At 50.8% G+C, this 19,385-nt stretch overlaps 1 protein-coding gene across 6 annotated transcripts in view; it reads right to left on the bottom strand.

Annotated features, from left to right (window-relative positions):
• Positions 1-19,385, bottom strand: part of MYLK (myosin light chain kinase) — a 153,170-nt gene that overhangs the window by 81,652 nt on the left and 52,133 nt on the right. For 4 of the 6 annotated variants that reach the window (XM_017508215.2, XM_017508213.2, XM_037731220.1 and 1 more), the window contains 3 exons: positions 14,606-14,677; positions 13,090-14,183; positions 6,016-6,132 (listed from right to left, as the gene is read on the bottom strand). In XM_017508215.2, the coding sequence (XP_017363704.1) occupies positions 6,016-6,132; positions 13,090-14,183; positions 14,606-14,677 (1,283 nt within the window). Of the gene's footprint in view, positions 1-5,552; positions 5,648-6,015; positions 6,133-13,089; positions 14,184-14,605; positions 14,678-19,385 lie in introns of those variants that run through there. The other 2 variants (XM_037731219.1, XM_017508216.2) reach the window with 2 other exon arrangements.

The raw sequence follows: 19,385 nt of genomic DNA on the forward strand, positions 1-19,385 counted from the left end.
TTTTTTTTTTTTTTTTTTTTTTTTTTTTTTTTGTCTTCCCCAAGAGGTTGGTTGCCTGCACTCTGACCCCAGGCAGGGAACGTGAGGTCTTGGGAAGCTTCTGGGAGGGGTCCAGCTTCTAGAGCTCCCTGACGGGGCAGGGCAGAGGGCCTGGGCTCCAGCCTCTCCCTGGGTTGGCTCACCCCTCCTTGCTGGCCTCTCTGTCTGCCTGAATGCAAGCAGCATGCTAGCATAGTAAAAAGAGAGATCAAGATGCCTGAGCTCCTTTCTGGCTCTGCTGCTTAGGAGCTGTGAGTCCTGGGCAAGTTCCTGAACTCTTCTGAGTCTGAACTTCCTCACGAGGAAAACAGAAATACCACCACCTCAATAGCAGAGTGAGGGAGGAGTGACCAAGTCATAAGGTGATGGCTGACATTTACTGGGTACTGACTCCATGTATGCACTGTGCTAAGTGCTTTGTATGCTCAGATAAGGTTGAATTATACCATTTGCCAGTATTGAAGTGTTTTTGACCTACAAAAACAACAATTTTATTTAGTTCCACATAACACCTGTCAGTTGTCTGTGATGATTTAAAGAATAAATGTGGGGGTGGGAGCAGACTTAGTAATATGGCAGGGCCAAGACCAACAGAGGACAGGTAGGTCAAAATCAGCTCAGCAACAATCAGAAGTTCCCAGGGGCCAAGGTAAAAACGGACCACAGTGGTTAGGAGCCGAGGCTTGGGTTTAACTTCCCACTCTGCTAGTTAGGGTGACCTCAAGCAGGTGACTCAGTCTCTGTATGCCTGAGATGAGGCTGTTGTTGCTGTCACTCCCCTGAAGCCCTCTGGCAAGGTTGCCAGTGACCTCCATGTTGCCAAACCCAATGGCCAATTCTCAGGCTCATCTTTATTTGGCAGTAGCACTTGACACATTCATCTTTGTTTCTTTTCTTTTTCCTTTTCTTTGAGAAGGAGTCTTGCTCTGTCACCCAGGCTGGAGTGCAATGGTGCAATCTCAGCTCACTGCCACCTCCGCCCCCTGGGTTCAAGCGATTCTCCTGCCTCAGCCTCCCAAGTAGCTGGGACTACGGGCAGGCCCCACAGCCTCCAGCCAACTTTTGTATTTTTTGTAGAGATAGGGTTTCAACATGTTTCCCAGGCTGGTATCAAGCTCCTGGCTCAAGCAATTCACCTGCCTTAGCCTCTCAAAGTGTTAATATTATAGGCATGAGCCACCATGCCCGGCCTGATACGTTGATCATTCCTTCCTTTTTGAAGTTCTTATCATTTGGTTTCTGGGGCACCCCCATCTTCTGGGTTCTTCCCATCTCACTGCAATACTTTCTTCTTAGTCTCCTTTGCAGGCCCCTGTCCTTCCCCTCCTCTCCCTCTTCCTATCTCCACTTTCCTCAGGACCTCATTCAACCCCAGAGCAGTGAATGACCTCCATGTGTGGATGGCTTCCCGTATCCTGTCTCCAACCCCCTTAACTCCAGATTCATCTAAACACCTGCCTATGTGATAGGACCACTTGAGAGGTCAAATGGGCATCTTAAACTTCACATGCACTAAACTCTTGATCGTGCCCCCATCCCCCACCATTGATCTTCACTCCCCCATGAAAACTAAGAGTCATCTTTGACTTCTCTCTACACACCCAGCTCATCAGCAACTCCTATCAGCTCTACAGTCAAAGAGGTTATGAATCTGATCACTTCCAGTTCCTATCGTGTCAACCCCCTCTCCATTCTCTCCCTCTGACTCATCCTGGGTCTAGTCCTCACCTGGACATGAGTGATCCTTCACAAATGTCCAGTGTTGGTCTCTCAAGCTTAGAATAAAATCTTATTTTTTTTTGTAATAGCCAACACTGCCTGCATCTGGTCTACAGTTCTCCTCAATCTCACGTCCTACCATCCTGCACCCTTGCTCATGGCTCCACCACTCTGGCCTCCTGACTCATCCTGGAATGCCCCAAGCACAGTCTCCTCAGCTCACAGCTATACCAGGCTGTCACCTCCTCCTTCTTCCTTCCCGGGCTTCCTTCGGTCTCTGTTCAAATGGTCCTTCCTCAGAGAGGACTCAGCGACCACCCTCCTCCAAAAATGGCATTCCCTCCCCCATTACCCTGCTTTGCTTTCTCCATAGCTTGTGACATTACCTGAGGATATGACACAGCTGTTCACCTGCCTTACTGCCTCTCTCCCACTAGAAAAGTCCCCAAAACTGGAATTTTTCCTACTTCATTTACTGTTTTAAAACCAGTTCCTACAGCAGTGCCTGGCACAGAGTAGGCACTCAGATATTTGTTGAATGACTGAGTGATGGCATGAGTACCCACTGGAGTGTCCCTACCTATCACAATCATGCATGACCCTCCGTGGTCACAAAACCCTGGTCTCACTGGTACCAAAAGCTGGGTTCCCTGGCCAGGGTGGCTGGGGACAGGAGCCCTGAGTTGGGAATGACTGGATGAGCCAGTGAGGGGATAAGGCATTGCCTGACTCCTCTCATGGGATTCTGGCCTAAGAAGGACTTTGTTTCCTCACTGCTCATCTGGGTGAGAATGAGAGGAAAGGGACTATTCAGTCCCATGTGCTGAAGAACTTCCCTGCAGGAAAGGCTGTTACACAAGGAGGTCTGGATCACTCTGAGAGGGGGCCCCGTGTGGTAATTCACTGCACAGGGAGGCCATGTCAGGCTGTGGAAAGGGGCAGGTTTCTGGGCCAAACCACAGAGTTCTGCCAGGATATTTCATGTTGTAATTCACTGTGCAGGATGGAGCCCTGGATCTATGCCTACTGTCCATGGGCCTGGAAGGCAGCTGACCCTTGGTGAGCCTTAGTTTGCTCACTGGGAAAGACACTCTTCCCAACTGTTACATAAACTGAAAATGCAAAGTGCACAAGAGTCTCTGGCCAGTGCAGGCACTGAAGGTCAGCTTGTTCTCCTCCTGGGCAAGTTTTCTGGCAAGTCCGTGTTTACTCTAGGTTTTCACTCCCTTCTATGTGGCACAAGTTAGCCCTTGCCTTCTGCTGAGCTCGGAAGGAAGGATGATATGACCATAATCAAGAAAGTACATAAACACCCTTTTTCTTAGGAAAAAGACCCAAACACATGATTAAAATAGCCAGCTGTGCTGCATTATAAAGGTTACATCCCTTATCTTTACGATAGGAGGGAATGAGTAGCGTGGGTAATGCAGACCAGCCAGTGAGCCCCATTTGCCTCATTTTTATGAGGTTTTCAAAGATATGTTGGCCTCAGATGTATGGTCTTGATGGCCACTCATCTGGCACAGAATAAGTAATAGTGACGTTCAGGGGCCAGGCCAGCACTGCTGAGTGGCTGGGGAAGCCAGTCGCAAGTCAGCACCAGCTGTGGTCCCCACGCCTAGTGGAGGACCTTACTGCCCCATAACAGGGACGAAGGGCTGGTTCTATGCAGAGATCGGGTGGGCAGCTGCAGATGGAGATAGGCTGGAAAAGCCCGCACAATGGCTGGGCTTGAAAATTCAGTCATTGTTGCTCCTTAGGACAAGTAGTTCTTCAATGTATTCTGATTCATGACTCCTTTTGAGAATTTGACAAAAAACTGTGGACCTCTCTCTTCAGAAAGATGCTCCAACCCACAAAACACATTTTGCTTGTCATTTCAAGGGATGCACAAACTCACTGGGATCCCCAAGTCAAGTATGATGCCATGGGGAGTAGGGAGAGCTGAGAGGATGAGGGGACAGAATGAAGGCAGTAGACCTAGCCTAGCCAGTGGGCTGGAGCACCAGCTGATAGAAAGAAAGGCAGCCACAGTACTTTACTACTTTCCTAGAGAGGCTCTTGATGAAAAAATAAAGCTACCCCCTGCTCCCTGCCCCAGTGTATTAGAAAATAAAATAAAATAAAATAAAGCTAAATGTGGGCAATGCCTACCCAGCATACAGGACACTAACGTATCTGCAAATATAGCAACAGGGAAAGAAGAGCAGGGGGAAGAGTCCGCCCTTATCCTTTCTGTCAACAAAACCAAACCCAATGGACTGAGAGTCAGTCCTGTTATCTCAGCTGGGCTCCCTCATATCACTTTTCCAGCTTTTCTTCTAAGACCCAGCTTCTAGATGCCAAACTCTGAGTTTGAAGGAATTCGGGATAAATAATCATGGTCATCAAGATTAGTGGAGAGGGCAAGGAAATCTGCCAGCAGACTCTGGGCAAACAGAGCCCTTTAAATTGCAGAATGAATTCCCCAAACGCTAAAAAAAAAAATGTAAAAAAGAGAATCCCCAAGTATATTCAGTAGGGGAAAAGGAAATTTCATCTTGAAAACAAATCTGGAAAAGGTGCTGACATTTTACAGATAAGGGAGAATGAATTGCTCTCCTGCTTTCAGCTAGCCATGTAAATAGGATCTAAAGGGGCTCCAAAAGCAGATAACCTCCTTTGCTGGCTCAGGAATCAGCGTGAATTCCAAATGAGCAGTGGGGTGTTAGAGATGGGCTTCAAGGATCAAGTTTCCAGAAACACTGTATTTTACAGTGCAGCACTTGTACAGAAGGAAGCAGGACTGTGATCTGGTGAGTGACAGCCTGGGTGAGGAGAGACTCCCACACAGGAGTAATCAGCCACAATATCCCCTGTGCAGAACCTCAAAGCATGTCTCCCATGTCCCCTCTGAAATGACCATAAACTTGGACCCAACAAGTCTGCTTCCTTAATCTCAGAGCCCCTGTAGCACATATAAACACAGATCTTCTAGGAGAAGTATACAATATTAGATGAGTTCAGCTTACCTTTCAGCTATTAACAATTAATTTATGTTGCCATTGTGTTTTTATAAAAAAGACCTTCTTTTTCACCTCTCTCCCATTCATCATGTTCCATAGAGCTCAGCTTTGTGATGAGGAAACCGACTGTAAAGTTGGGAATGAGGACACGGGCTCTACATGGTGTGGAGTGGGAGTGAGACAGGCTAGGACTTCAGAACTCAAGTGATCACACCCAGGAGAGAGAAGAACAACTAAGCTGGGCTTCAAGATGCCTTATTTGGACACTAGTTTTTGATGTGTCTCTGATGGTTATTAACCAGGCATTTTAAGGGCAAGAAACTATTTCCCCCAAACTACCTTTTGAGACATTTCCAGGTTAGTGCCAAATACAAAGAACTGATACTAGGTTGTGAGTCCTGGGATGGGATTCTGGCCCTGGCTCTGCTCTAAACGGGCCAGGGAGCCCTCCTGAAAATGCATTTCCTCTCTGGATGCCCTCAGTTTCTCATCTGTAAAATGAGGGTACTTACCTAAACTATCATACAGTTCATCCTACTTCTCAGGCTCCAATTCTACACTCCTCAGGGAGGAGACAAAAAAGAGTCACGAATGTGCTTCCTGCATTTTGTTAGGACAAAGCCCAGTTCCTCGCAGCCTGGCACTGCCTCTTCCTAACACAGAAACTCCACTGAGACCTGGAAGGCCTGCTCTCTCCCCAGCGTGTAATATTATTATTATTATTATTACCATTTTGTTTTGGCAGAGGCTGCCCTGTCCTCTCTACCCAGAGCCTCAGCCCCGACTTACCTCCTCAAGGAAGTCTCCCATATGGACCCCACTGTGCTCCCTCCTCCTCACGGCTGACCCTGCTGGGTCTGTCCTGCCAGCTCGGACACTTGTTTGTTGTGGCTTTTATAAAATACTCTGTAGTCATTTTCCTGTGGGTGTGTCTTTTCCCCTGCTCAGTGCCCCAGCTTCCCAGCTAAGAAGGTTCTGGGTGTGGGGGTCAGGACTGGGAAGGGGGACAGGACGGCCAGGGGAGAGGGTGAAGAAAGAGGCCATGTAGGTGACCAAGTAGAGCTGCCACTTTCCTTCCTGTCGCTCTTTTTCTTTTGGCAAAAGATAGGTTGACATCAAAATGAATGCCTTTGGGTAGAGAGGGCAGTGTTGGGGGCAGTTCTGTCTGACAGGCAAGGTAGGATAGGCAAGGGAAGGGCTGAGAAATGAGACCCTTATGTATGGGTGGTGGCAATGGGTGGGCACAACCTACCATCCACGGTGACTTGGCAGGAGCACTCAGCCTGGCCAGCGTCATTCTTGGCTACACACTTGTATAAGCCTCTGTCCTCAGGCAGTGCCTTCTCGATGGAGATGGAGCAGAGTGAGCCTGGGGAGGAAGAAGCATTGTTGAGTGAACCAGGTGTGGTCCTAGTACCTGCCCTGGCATCTGGAGCACAGCAGATGAGTGTTACTCACATGGGCAGCCTCTGGGAGCCCAGAAGCCAGAAGCCCTGTGGGAATCAACCCCCTCTCCTCACCAAAGCAAGGGCACTTTCTGCTTATAACCCATGTCCAAAATAACTGATTCCTAGATATGTTCTTTCCTGATACCTCCTCCCCCACTCCAAAGAGTCCTGTTGTGGGGACATAATAGAAAGCTGCAAAAGAAGGGAGAGAAATAGCCTCTGTGTTTGGAGACCATCCAATACAACAGAAGGAGATGCACACAGGCCCTCACTCTGGATGTCACCAAGAGAGAAAAGGAGTCTGGCACAGGGTTACAGACCTGTGTTAGGAACAGCGACAGGTGAGGGAGACCCGCTCTGCTTACAGCAGTGATGCTGTGACTGCATGCTGGAAAAGGCAGCTTTGAGCAAAGAAGTAGGTGGAGGAGGTTAGGAGCCCTTGTCCAGGAGAGACACAGGCCTGTTGGAAGATCTGTTGGGAGGCAGTGACTACAGCCAGGGCCCCAGGAGCTGACTTTTTAGGAAGGGTGCCTGAGCTGTAGAACCATGGCCAATGAGGGGCACTGGGCCTGCAGAGGGTCCTTCTGGGGCTGCTTCCCTTCAGAGTTGGGTCTTCTGGTTGCCCCACAGAGAAGTAGGGATGGTCTTCTTGGGGCTGCCTTCATCCCCAGACCTATCTGTGGCCTGGTTTGGGGAAGGAGGTGTCAGCTAGGCACACACACAGGAATCTGGGGTCTAGTCCTGGCCCATCCCAGCTCTCTCATCCCAGGGCTGATTACTTCTCCTCTGGGGCCCCTCTTGGGGAGGTTCCCTCAGGGTGTGGAGAGAGGCCTGCTGGACCAGGCAGAAGGGCAGCAGTCCCTAGTTCTTGCTTCAGATGCACAGACAAACCAACAGCAGGGCATCCTGCTCAAAGCTCCCCTGTTGTCAGGGCTGCAGCCATCACACAGGAGGACAGAGCCAGGGCCACGTGCAACCTGCCACCTGGAGCTTCCACCTCACCTCCCACAAGCTGCTGGCACTGGGAGGGAAGAGCTGGGTGAATTCTGGGTGGACACCAACTACTGTCCCTGTCCCCCATTACACAAATACACAGCCTTGACCAGCAAATACAAGATTAGAAAGAGGAAGGATGACATCAGTTCTGCCCAGAAAACCTCACTAAGGCTGGAAGAGGAAGTAAGGGTGTAATATTCCCCTTTACTCCCTGCCACCTGGGTAATGCTTTAAACAGAGAATCCTTCATCCTCTAAACCACCTGGGGCATGAGGGCTGATCTGCACTGCACTCCCAACCTCCCATAACCTTGTATAGACCCCAACCCTCGAGAGGACTTCCCTCCGTTCTCTTCCCTTTGTGGTTGGGAGACAGAATTTGCAGAAACCGTAATGGAGAGGATTTAGGCTGGATTTTTAGGAAGTTGGTCATAAGAGTAAGAATTCTGACGTGCAGTAATAAAGAATGAGCATAACCATGTCCTGGAGAGAGAACTTTCCATTCATCTGGGTGGGCAGGAGAACACCGAGATGATCTCTATCCCCAACTAGAGGGCTCAGAGGCTTAGCGGAGACCAATCCCATCTCGAAATTTTCCCTCAAGTCAGGGTGGGGCTAAGGCCTTGGGAACAGATATCCCACCCCCAACACACATCCTGTTCAAATCCTTGATTTTCTTTCAGTTTCAGTCCCTCAGCTGCCTTGAGCCTTAAGTCAAAATGATACATGCTGCAAAGACAGTGCACAGAGAGCAGTGGGGCATGTGGACCCGGCCCCCGCCCCTCTGCCAGGGCAAGGCACAGGGCAGGCAGCTTTTCCAACCTGCCCAGAGCCGGGACCCCTGGCCATGTGCATGGGCTTGGGGAGCCCCCCGTGGCAGGCTTGCAGGCTTGGCTACCCCAGCTGAAGAATCTGGTATTTCCTGTGGGACAGTTCATTCTTGACCTCCAGAAGAAAAACTGTTTCCCAGAGGTTTTTTTTGAGAAGCCTCATCCTGGCGGGGAGTTTTGAGAGGGAGATGAGGGGGATGGGAGAGGTCAGCAGTACTGCAGAGCTCTGCCTGGGAGAGCCCCTCAGGGCTGTGGCGGAGTAAGCGCTCCTGGGTCTGAAGCTCCCCCAGCTCTCCTTTTCTGAGTTGGGGGCAGAGGGGAGGAAGGGGATGTGGATGGAGGGAGGGAGCTTCCTGGAGGTTCTGCTACAGGGCTGCCTCAGTCAGCCTGACCCAGCCCACCTGGCAAGCCCAGACAGTACCACACATCTCCAGGTCACCCCCGCAGGCATGGTGCCCTCCTTGTTCCCCATAAGCCTCCAGGCCTCGGCAGACCTCTTCTGTGCTCCCAACTCTTAGTTCTTCCATGTCAAAGCCTGGATCACAGGGCCATTGCTGACTTGCATGCCTCATCCCACACCAGCTCTCAGAGGGCAGTGACCCTGTCTATCACCAGTGTTTTTCCTGAGCCTGGAATGCAGTCACAGTAAAACATATTTGTCATTCTGAGACGGATGAAGGCATATTTCTGCAGCAGGTGATCTGCTAGGATCTATGTATGAAAAGGTCACAAACACTTAATCAAATATAACTTCCTGTTGAAAAAGATAATATATAGTTTCAGAAAAAAGAAAATTCATAGTTCTTCAAGTGGATTATGCACACAACGAAAGGGGCTAGAATAATGTCACGCTCATCATACATGCTGCATAAATCCACTTTTCTTAGGATAAACTTACACGGGTTTTTAAAAAGCCTTTGCAAAATTCTACCCTGAAGGCAATTAAAAATGAATTACCTATTCACAACAGCAACAAAAATGAATCCTCATTGTTAGACTGGGAAAAGTTTTGTCAGGGGGAGGAGCCTGGCCTGGAGACAGGAAAAAAAGCATAATGATAAAGTCCTTCTCAGGCCACGACAGAGCTCCCCTCAGCTCCTGGGGCCATCCGCCTCCCACCCCTCAGCAGAGGCAGGTGCAGGAAGGGCTGGGGAAAGACTTGGGGGCCTAGCTGCCCGTGGCAGAGAGCAGGCCCAGCTGGTAGTAACGCTGAACGCCATCAGCCCCGCAGCTTTAGGGGTGAAGGAAGAGGAAGGAGACCTCCATGTGTCTGTGTCCTGCCAAGAATAAACTAGAGGTCACCTCCAGCCCATGACTGCCATACCACTTCTGCTCTCCTCAGCATGAAAGGGGGTTTACTAAATGGGGTGATGTAATCCCGTTTGGGGGGGTCTGTGGGCTACGAGCCCTATCTAAGCTACAGACATCGGAGAAGTCCCCTATAAACAGAGCTACCACTAGCAGTCGGTGCACGCAGATACACAGGTTGATGGGGAGGGGACAGTTACAAGAATCTCGTGGCCAAAGGTGAGTGACAACAGGAAGGCCTCCTAAAGGAAGTGAATCTTGTTTGTAGCAGAGCTGACAGGATGGGGATCAGTGCAGCGGAGCAAGAAGGGCTGCAAGCCAGGAAGCTGGGGGCAGGGCAGATGCCGAGCTGACGAGCTGCGTGTGAAGGATGCAGGATGGTTGGCCAGCAAGTCACTCCCTCACCTTCCCCTATGAACCCCCTCCAACCACCAGCTTCTTTATTCCCACTGACACTACCACTGTGACCCCAGCCACTCAGACACCCACACTTAGTGGTCTTCTATTTCTTCATCTTCTTTACCTACCCCCAACCCTTATCCTGCCCTTCTCAGCCAGGCAACAGATGCTATTACTTCTGTCCTTGCTTCTCGAACTGGTCATTCCCTGTCTGTGGTCCTGGCTGCTATGCTAGTCTAGGCTTCGCTTTCTTCTTCCCTGACCTCTTCAGTGGGCTCTGTATTTCTCTTCTGCGCACAGACTCCACTAAAACCTCTAAACTGAGCTTCATGTACAGTGCTTGTCATTCCAAAATCTTGCATGATTTCCTTTTGCCTTAAGACTGGAGTTCCTTGGCAGGAGATAGGATGAAACTGGGGCCATGCCGTCCTCTCCAGCCCAGAACAAGCTGTTAGTAGGATGCCTCTGCTGCTGTGGCCCCCCTCCCCGCCCCGCCTGGAAGCCCATCCCCTCTGGCCTGCCTTCAGGGCTTAGATCAAAGTCCAGCACTCAGCTCCCTCTCTTCCCACTTGCAGCAGCTCCTCCCGACACACTCAAAGCACTTGTCAGCACTTGGCTCTAACAGTTTTACCACTGTAAGTGTGTCTTCTCTTTCCAGATCTATTGAGAGAAGAAGACCCATTCCATCTCTCAGATTGCTCTAATCCCTGAGGAGGGACCTGCTCCAGTGGTGACTGATAGACAAGGCCTTATGATAAGCTTTCCCCTTAACAATACACCACGCTCTTGAAGTCATGGTGAGTGAGGAGACAGAAGGTGGGGCTAATTTTTGAGACAACACACTCTCCTGTATGGAAGCAAGACAGGCTCATTTCAAGGTCTGCTTCCACCACTGCAGGGAAAATACCAGAAACCTGGCAAGGCTGGTGGCACCGTCAGTGTTTCAACCTTTGGACAATTGTTAACAAGATCGAGGAGTAAACAGTCATTAGTATCTTCTGTTGATAGACAAGTTCTCAGCTGCCACCAGTATTCTCATAGAATAATAGGAATTAACTAAGAGGTCATATAGCACAGTGGTCTAGGCAAGGCAACTCAGCCACCTGACTTCAAATCCTAGCTCTGTGACCCCCAGTATCTTCCATTTAGCAAGGTATGTAACTTCTCTGTTAGGTGGACAGTATAGTGGTCGTTGGGAGGATTAAATGGGTGAAAAGTTTAAGATGCCTAAGATAGTGTCTAGCATGTAGTGTTCAACAGATGTCAGCTATTCTTTAAACAAAAATTTAAAATATTTAGAAGCTGTCTTAACAGTGTGATCTGGAATGCCTTCCCACAGTTCCTGGTCACTCTCCTCTCTGTATGCAGCCTTTCTTGGATCATCTCTTCTGCTGCTGCTCTGGATCTGAACTGCTCCCTCTGGGACTGTTTCCATGGGAAGGGAGGCTGGAGTGGCTAATATCGCTAGGCTCTTTACCACTCAGGGGCCAGCAGGGAAAACATACTCCAGGCACTCAGGGCGCAAGAAGACCGATGGCTCAGAAGGGTTTCTGAGACCAGGCCTGGGGTCTTCCTTGCATCGCTTAGTTGAGTGAATTGTTTGTAAGTAGCTGTTGATGGCTCTGGGTTTAAACCCCATGCAAGCCCAAGAGCAACTGCCCCAGCGGACTTAACCTCAGTTTTCCTGAGGCCGGAGCAGCCACAGACCTCCCATTGTGCAGGCCTGTGTGGCTGCACATGTCCTGAGGATGGTGGATGCCACCCTGCATCCTGCTCCAAGAGATCACCACAGGGCGACCTGGGAAATGCTCCCAGTCAAGGTTTCTGATCAGTTTTACCAAGAGCTTTCCAAGTGGGAGAGCCCCACATGGGTAGCAGGACAGGCTGTGGCATCCACTCCTCTGGACATCTCACCCCAGCGCAATAATCCCCATGCCTCAGGGGAGGGGGGCTGAGCCAGCAGAGGTGGGGGATGGAGGATTTGACTTCTGGAGGACCCTGCCAATCTGAGGACATCCACATGGAAAAGTTACTGCATCAACACATTAGCAGAAACTAACACACTTTTCTCTCTGCCAGCCAATATCCCCTTCACTCCTTCAGCACTGAGATTCAACATGCTCAGCGGCTCCAGATGTGCTGTCCAAGATGGAGAGGGAAGACAGACCCTTACTGGGAGCTGAGAGGGATTCTGCCATCTTCAAATGCTCCATTCCCTCTTGTGAGGGGAAGGCAGGCAGCGTTAGAAGGTGAGGGAGGGAGTGGAGAGTGCTCCAGGGGACAGTGAGGGGAGCTGCCCACGGGGAGAGCACTCTGATGCCTCAGCTGACTTGGATTTGACCAGACCTGTCCACTCCAGCCTCTTCTGTGGCTGCCCTCTGCCCCTCAAGGGTGAAATGTCACTTCCTGGGAGCTTCTTTGTACCCTGCCCTGGCTAGAGCCACCAGCATCAGCTCAGGCAGGACTCTATTCTGCCCTGGCAACCTATCCCTCCGCTGGCCGCCAGAGTGGGGTGTGGAGGTTGGCCGGCTTTGGAGCTCCCACCCAGACTTGGGATTTACAAAAGCACTTCAAACCAAATCGAGGGTCCAGAGAAAATACTCCTGTGTCACCCTCATCTCTTCTTCAAGTATAAACTGACCCATCTGAAAACTCCAGACCCCAAAAGTCCGCACAGATGGAAGGATCTGGGGCCCCCCTCCTCTCCCCCACCATCCAAGAATGTGAAATACCAGCAAACAAAAGTCTCATCCAAATTAGGAAGCGAGCAGCTCTGTCTGCCCATGTGTGTGTGCTGTAGGGGCTGTTTTAGGATTTTGGCTTTCCCCACAGATCCCTTCAAACCCACCATGCTATCAAGACTTAAGTTATTGTTGACCCCAACTCAGAGCTCCGTGCCACCTGATCACTGTACACCCTTCCCCAAACCCAAGACGCTGCTCTAAACAGTTCCTGACTCAGAGGTCCTCCTGGCTCCAGCCTCCCTGTCCCCCACCTCCAAGCCTGTGAACAGAACCCTCTCCGTGCCGGACCTGGGAATCAATTCAGGCTCAGGTCTCCTCTGGGGAGCCACAGATGGGTGTGCCATGAGAGGTCTCTGCCAGACAGACACCAAGATGTGGGCATGTGCCACAAAGACCAGGATCCCAGCCCTTAGCCCCAGCCATGGTGTATGTACCCAGGGACCCTGAGTAGGGGACCTATTCTTGAGTGAGCAGGAGACAGGGGCCCGGCACTCCCACCCAGGGTACGGGCTGCTAACAGGGGCAGTGAGACCAAGGCTCCACGAGCTAGCAGTGGCCCTCGTACAGAGGCCCCTTCTTCCCCAATCCCCACACTCATTTACCTTCTTGGGAGAGGATGATGAACTTGGTGGTCTTGAGGGTCTTTCCATTCAGCGTCCAGGTGATGGTGGCTGGGGGGTCAGAAGACACCTGGCACTGGAGCAGCAGCTTCTCGCCCTCTGCCACACGAGCATCTTGCAGCTTCTTCTGGAAGGCTGGGGCTGTCCCCTGGCTCTCTGATCTTTTTTCATTATCTGTGGTCCCTATGTGCCCTCTCTTGCAGTTCACATCATTCTTAACATCTTTCTTGAGTTCTTCTTTGCTAGTGGATGTCAGAGTCTCATCAGGCTTGGCATTGCCCGTGGGCTTTGCGGTCTCAGAAGGCATGGCATTGCCCATGGGCTTTGGGGTCTCAGCAGGCATGGCATTGCCTGTGGGCTTTGGGGTCTCAGCAGGCTTGGCATTGCCTGTGGGCTTCGGGGTCTCGGCAGGCTTGGCACTGCCCGTAGGCTTTGGGGTCTCAGCAGGCTTGGCACTGCCCATGGGTTTCAAGGGCCCTGAGGGCTGTGCGTTGCTCAGGGGCTTGGAACTTTCCACTGCCTTGGCATTTAAGGTCTCAGCACTGCTGCCACCATTCTCTGCTGGTAATTTCTTCTTGCCACCCAGCACTGAGCGAAAATCCGGGGTGGCAGATTTTGGTGGTGGCACCTTCTCAGGCACAGGGGCCTTGGGAGTCCCCTTCTTGGCCAGGACGGAGCGGAAATCGACCTGCTGGGGACTGTGCACCTTCCTCTCTTCCTCGGACACAGTCTTTGGCTTCACTTGCCGCTGCAGGTTGGCACGGAAATCCATCTGCTCGGCTGGGATCTCCTTCAGGTCGTCTTCCGATAGGGTCTTGGTATTCACCTTCTTCCCCAGGAGGTCTCGGAAGTCCAGCTGCTCCACCTCCTGCTGGCGGATCGCCTCCTCAGTGTGCTGCCTCGTCTCCACACGCCTCTTCAGCACCCCTCGCACGTCCTCGCCGTCTTCCTCCTCTGGCCAACCTTGCCCTCTTGCTGGCCAGCCAGGCCTCAGGGTCCCATAGTGGTCACCACCACCACTATCAGCACCAACTCCTCCACCACAGAGGCCCTCACAGCTGGCAGGCTCCCTCCCCCTGCAGCCAGTGAAGGGAAAAAGGAAAGTAGCAGGAGGAAAAGGGGCTGGGTAAGAAAGGAACGTCAGGGGAGAGCAAATCCCTGAGGCTGGGAGGGTAGAGGGGAACGGGAGGGGAGGGGTGGCCGCAGCCAGGCTGTGTTTATAGAAGGGAACATTGGTGAGAGGCGCTCGCTTGCTTAGTTGGTTTATTGCATCGGTAATGACTTCAGTAGCCTTATAAGGGTGTGTACAAAAAAAAAATCACCCCCTCCTTCCCCTGTTCTCCCTCCCTCATTCCCTTTCCAATCTCTCCCTTCTGGCTTTGGCAGCCTCATCTGCAGGACACAAACAATCTAGGGCTGCTGGGCTAGGGCTGTGAGGGCCAGGAGGAAGGTGGGGTTGGGGGCACAGCCAGGTGGGGCAGCTCCTGGGGGCACTCACCTCGGGAGAGCTTTGGCAGGACTGTTCTGTAGCATTAGTGACACCTGGCAACTGCATTCGCCAACCCGGTTCCTAAGGAATTCCAAAGACCAATAAAGATCAAGAGGTACTCTGGGCAAAGGCCCTGTTCAGTGTGGACTTGATCACAGGCTGCTGGCCACCAGGGAAGATGGAAGTCGCCAGCTTGGCTGCGACATTCACCCCAGACTTAGATTTAGGGCAGGACCCTCTCACTCTGTGGTCACGCTTTATTTTCTCGGTTCTTATTTAAAAAGAAGAAGAAGAAAAAAGAATCTTTGGACAACCGATAAGGCAGGCATCCAGAAGTAGGAACACTTTTCTGTAAGTATATAATATAATCAACCAACCAACCAACCAATAAAGGAGAAGGAGAAAGGCTAATCCTGCTGGGGACTGTGATGGAGCAGCTAGGTCTAGACAGACAGGCTCTGGTGGTAGCCCTTCCCAGTGACCTTGACTGACTCCATGCTCTCTTAACACAGAGGTAGTTCTTTTCCCTCTCCTGCACAGGAATGGAAGCACCCTCAACACCCACTCATTAATAATGCTCTCAGATCAGAACTTTCTGTGTTAAAAACCTAACAAGTGTTTTCCCACATGAGTGGCCCTTTCTCTTCTTCCTTCAGGTTGGGAGGGCTCTGGATTCTTCATGTCCATAAACCCGCTCAGTCTCCTGCTGGTGCACAGAAGCTCAGGCCCCCTGTCTGGCTGCAGCACAGTGGATTTGCAGCAGATCGTCCCTCCAACCCCATAAGGCTGCCACCTGCTGGCATTTCTGAGCTCTGACCAGCCAAGAAGATTCTGCTCAGGCAAGGGGAAGGGGTGGGGGCAGGTCTGAGAGCCAGAGGCAACTTGTGATGGTTATAACACCTGCATTTCACACAGTGCCCTCCAGCTTCCATGACGCCCACCCCCAGTTCTTTCTTGATATCCACAGCATGTCAGAGAGGTATAGAGTACTGCCATGCCCAATTTTAAAGATAAGGAAAGGGGCCCTGGGGTGGGACCCTCAGGGTCTCTGACAACAGAGCTCCCACTCATGCCCCTGGAAGTGCTGTCTCACTAGCACTCAGACCCAACAGCAGATGTGCCAAGCTCTGCGACAGATTCTTTACATGAGCCATCTCATTTAATCTTAGGACAGCTCTGTGACATTAGAGTTTGCACTGTTTTTGTAAGGTAAAAAAAAAAAAAAGAGTCTTATAAAGGTGAAGTAGGCCAGGCGCAGTGGCTCACGCCTGTAATCCCAACACTTTGGGAGGCTGAAGTGGGAGGACTGCTTGAGCTCACGAGTTTGACACCAGTCTGGGAAACACAGGAAAACCCCATCTCTATTAAAAAATAATAATACTAAAGGTCAAGTTTAAATAATTTGCCTAAACTCACAGAGCTTGCTAGTGGGGGGAGGAGTTGGGACCTGTGACCCTATGACCTTTGCACCCCACCCTACTGTGCTTATCAGTACAAATCTGGTCTGGGATATTCGTGTGTCCACACACATATGTATATATCAACCATTCACATGATGCACACATACACTGGTCTAGCTGGTAGGCACCTGTACCTGCAGGTCCATGTTTGGGAATATGTGCACATATGAGTTATACCTGTGTGGACAAGCATCTGAGCATGCATTCTTGTACATTCTGCTGGCATGTGTGGGTCTCCTGCTCACTCTTCCTGGCCTCCCTCCCAGTGGATGGACACTGGCAGCCCATGGCTTGGCATAGGATTCTCAGGGGCTCTGGGGTGCTGCCCACCGTTGGGTACTGGCATTCATTTAAAGCAAGGAGAAGTCAATTGTTGCTATTGTCCAGGTCTCCTCTCACCCGCTGGGCTCCCCTCCTTTGTCCTTTTCCCCAGCTCCCTCATGCCGTCCCAGGCTGTGCTGGTGCAGGTGCCTTCCTGGCTGCCTCAGCTCTTTCACTTCCCTCTCCTCCCCGGCCATGCCTCCCACAGTCTGTCCTCTCCCAGCCACGCTCCTCAACACTCAGGCTCTCAGAGGGCACAGATTCAAGGCAGAGGGAATCTTATGTCTGGAGAATTTTGAGTTCAGGATGTTCCTTTGCTCAACAAACAGCAATTAGAAACCTCATGGGTGCCAGGCCTTGGGAAGACTAAGAGGTCCTCAGTGCATCCCGGGCTCTCAACACAAAAATGCTTATGGACTATGAGTGAGCTTGCAAAATAACCATGTGAGGTCACCCTGCTTCTGCCAGGCTGCTGGCCAGTGTCAGGCCACTCTTTTCCTACTTTTAAGTACAGCCTTGTAGTGCCTGGGTTGACATGGAGCAGGAAGATGAGAGCCCAAGGGCTGTGTTTGCCTGGCAGCCCTTTCAGCATCTCCTCAGTGGAGTTTCGTCCTATCACCAGTAGAACACAGCCCAGATGCAAACATCAGGAGCAGACACTGCCCAGATGGCTGCTCTACCCCAGCTGGACTCCTCAGAGGTTTTGGCGGTAGCCAGCCCTGTTCCCCAAGCTGGAGTAAGCCATCTCTCCCCATTGTAAGGGCAGGTAGGGGCTTCTGTCACTTTCCATGACCTGTGCTCCAGGTGGGGATCGCAGACTCAGATAAGTCTCCGGAGGGCTCCTGCCCAATCCACTCCGGGCCTTACCCTGTGGCATCCATCAGTCTAAGGGGTCAGAAGAAGGTGGAGGACTTGGGATACCAAGGCTGACCTATTAAGTGGATCATCCGGTGGCAGGGGTGATCTAGTGGTAACTGTTCCTAGAGCCACACACTTAAATCTCTGCTGGGCCTTTAAGGCAAACCATGGGTTCATCTGCAGCCTATAAAGTTCATAGTGGCCTTCTGCCTGGGACCCACATGTCAGATCACCTAAGCTGCTGGAACAGGGTCTTGGGGCTATCTTTGACATCTGCACACACCCAGTTACAAAATCAGGGCTGGGGCTGAAGATTAGGCCCCATCCCAGGAACTGTCACAGAGCATACGGGGCTGTCATCCTATATGCTGAACCTTTCACAAACACCGTCCTTTTGCCTCTGCTTACTAAGCCCTGAATAAGAGATCTGCTCTTTGGTTACAAAGCCTTGGATCCTGTCCTACCCTGAATCATTTACCTCTTAGATGGGTTTTATATGTAAAAATCGGTTTAAAGAACTAATTTCCTAGCAAATATCAATTTTTTCAAGTATTACAGCTGGAATTTTGAGATTTTTGTCATTTACCCTTTTGGTTTCCCTTACAACCCTAGCAGGGACAGGCAGGATCTGCCCACCGGACCCCCATCTTCCTCCCAGCCATCCAGTCGTTTCCCTCGAAAGGCACCCTGCCCTGGGTCTATGCTGCTGGAGGAGCAAGGTCTCTGGCAGGCCTGCCACATACTCTCAGGAAACTCTCCACTGATTTGCTGCTTCTCAGTTGGGGACAAAGCTAAGGCCAAGGCAGTGGCTTCCCAAAGGAAGGAAGAGGCTGGACTTTGGGGAAGAAAAAGAGGCAAAGGCTGCACAGGTGGAGGATCTAGTGTGGTTTCCCAGGTCCTTCCAGTTCCCCGTGCACTTGAGAGAAACTCCCCACACACAGCCATAAGGGATGGAAGAGCATCTGATTTAAGTCAAAAAATGAGGACTTGAACTTGGGCTCTGTTACTTGCCTTTGGGTGGCCACGAGCAAGTCCATGACCCTGAGACCTCAGTTTCCCCCATTATTAAATGATGATGAGGCTAGATAACTTCTGAAGCTCCTTCCAGCTGGGACAGTCTAAATTTTATGACTGTCCCCAGCTGGCCCCAGACAGTCTGCCTACTGACCTCCTGGTGCACGCCTCCTCTCTGGCCTGGCAAACTTCCCACAGCCTTTTGCTTGGCTCTGCCCCGACCCCACCCTTTCTTGCTTGGCCTACTCAACAGTTAAGCCTTATCACATTGGCCAAGACTCAGCCTTCCTTTCCCATCAAAATCCCACAATCCACAGCTGGTTGTGGGATTCGTCTATAGGATGTCAGGCTTGAGTAACATAAGAATTATCTCAACGTGCTACTCCTTCTATACAGACAAGATCATCACCAGGTATTTTTGCACATCACCAGTTTTTTCTTTGTACTGACTTAAGGAGTAAGCATGCACCTTCTCTCCATTTTGGAGTAATAACCAGTTCAAGCACAAGGCAAAGGCAGTTGATGTGTTCTGAGCATACTGCTAATAATAGTAGGGTGACCAGCAGCTCAAAAGCATCCCATCAGCTGACCACAATAGGCATGTCATTCAGCTCAGCTGAGATTAGCCTTGCCTAAATCAGCAGAACTTTCTAGGAGACCCAAAGATTCCTAAGAAATAATAAAACTGCTTAAAAAAAAATCAACTAGCTATTTTTAATTGTTATTAAGAATTTGGGTGGTTTGTTATGCAGCAAAAGATAACTGATACAAGCATAAAGCACATGGTCACAAAGGACCTAAGGGGATGGGGTATGTATCAGCTTTTACAGCAGCCTTGGCATTTAGCTCTAGGGCCTATTTGTAGCTCAGAGCCGTGAACATAAAGGGCTCAGTATGGGGAGATGGTAAAGTAAAGGAGAGAAAGCCCCTTGCAAAGTGGTCAGGCACCCAGGCCAGGACAGCTCTAACCATCCTCAGGGTGTGACACGACCTCCTATTTGTAGAATAGGTGAGGGGCAGACAAATGCTCTTCTTCGATGCTTACATCAACCCCAGGACCCACAGAAGGCATCCTGTCTCCATCAGTCCAGGGTTGGCATAGAATTTTAAGAGACAGCATTTTCAAGGTAAAAGAG

The sequence above is a fragment of the Cebus imitator genome, unplaced genomic scaffold (genome assembly GCF_001604975.1).
Source record: "Cebus imitator isolate Cc_AM_T3 unplaced genomic scaffold, Cebus_imitator-1.0 Scaffold387, whole genome shotgun sequence".
Classification (NCBI taxonomy): Eukaryota; Metazoa; Chordata; class Mammalia; order Primates; family Cebidae; genus Cebus; species Cebus imitator.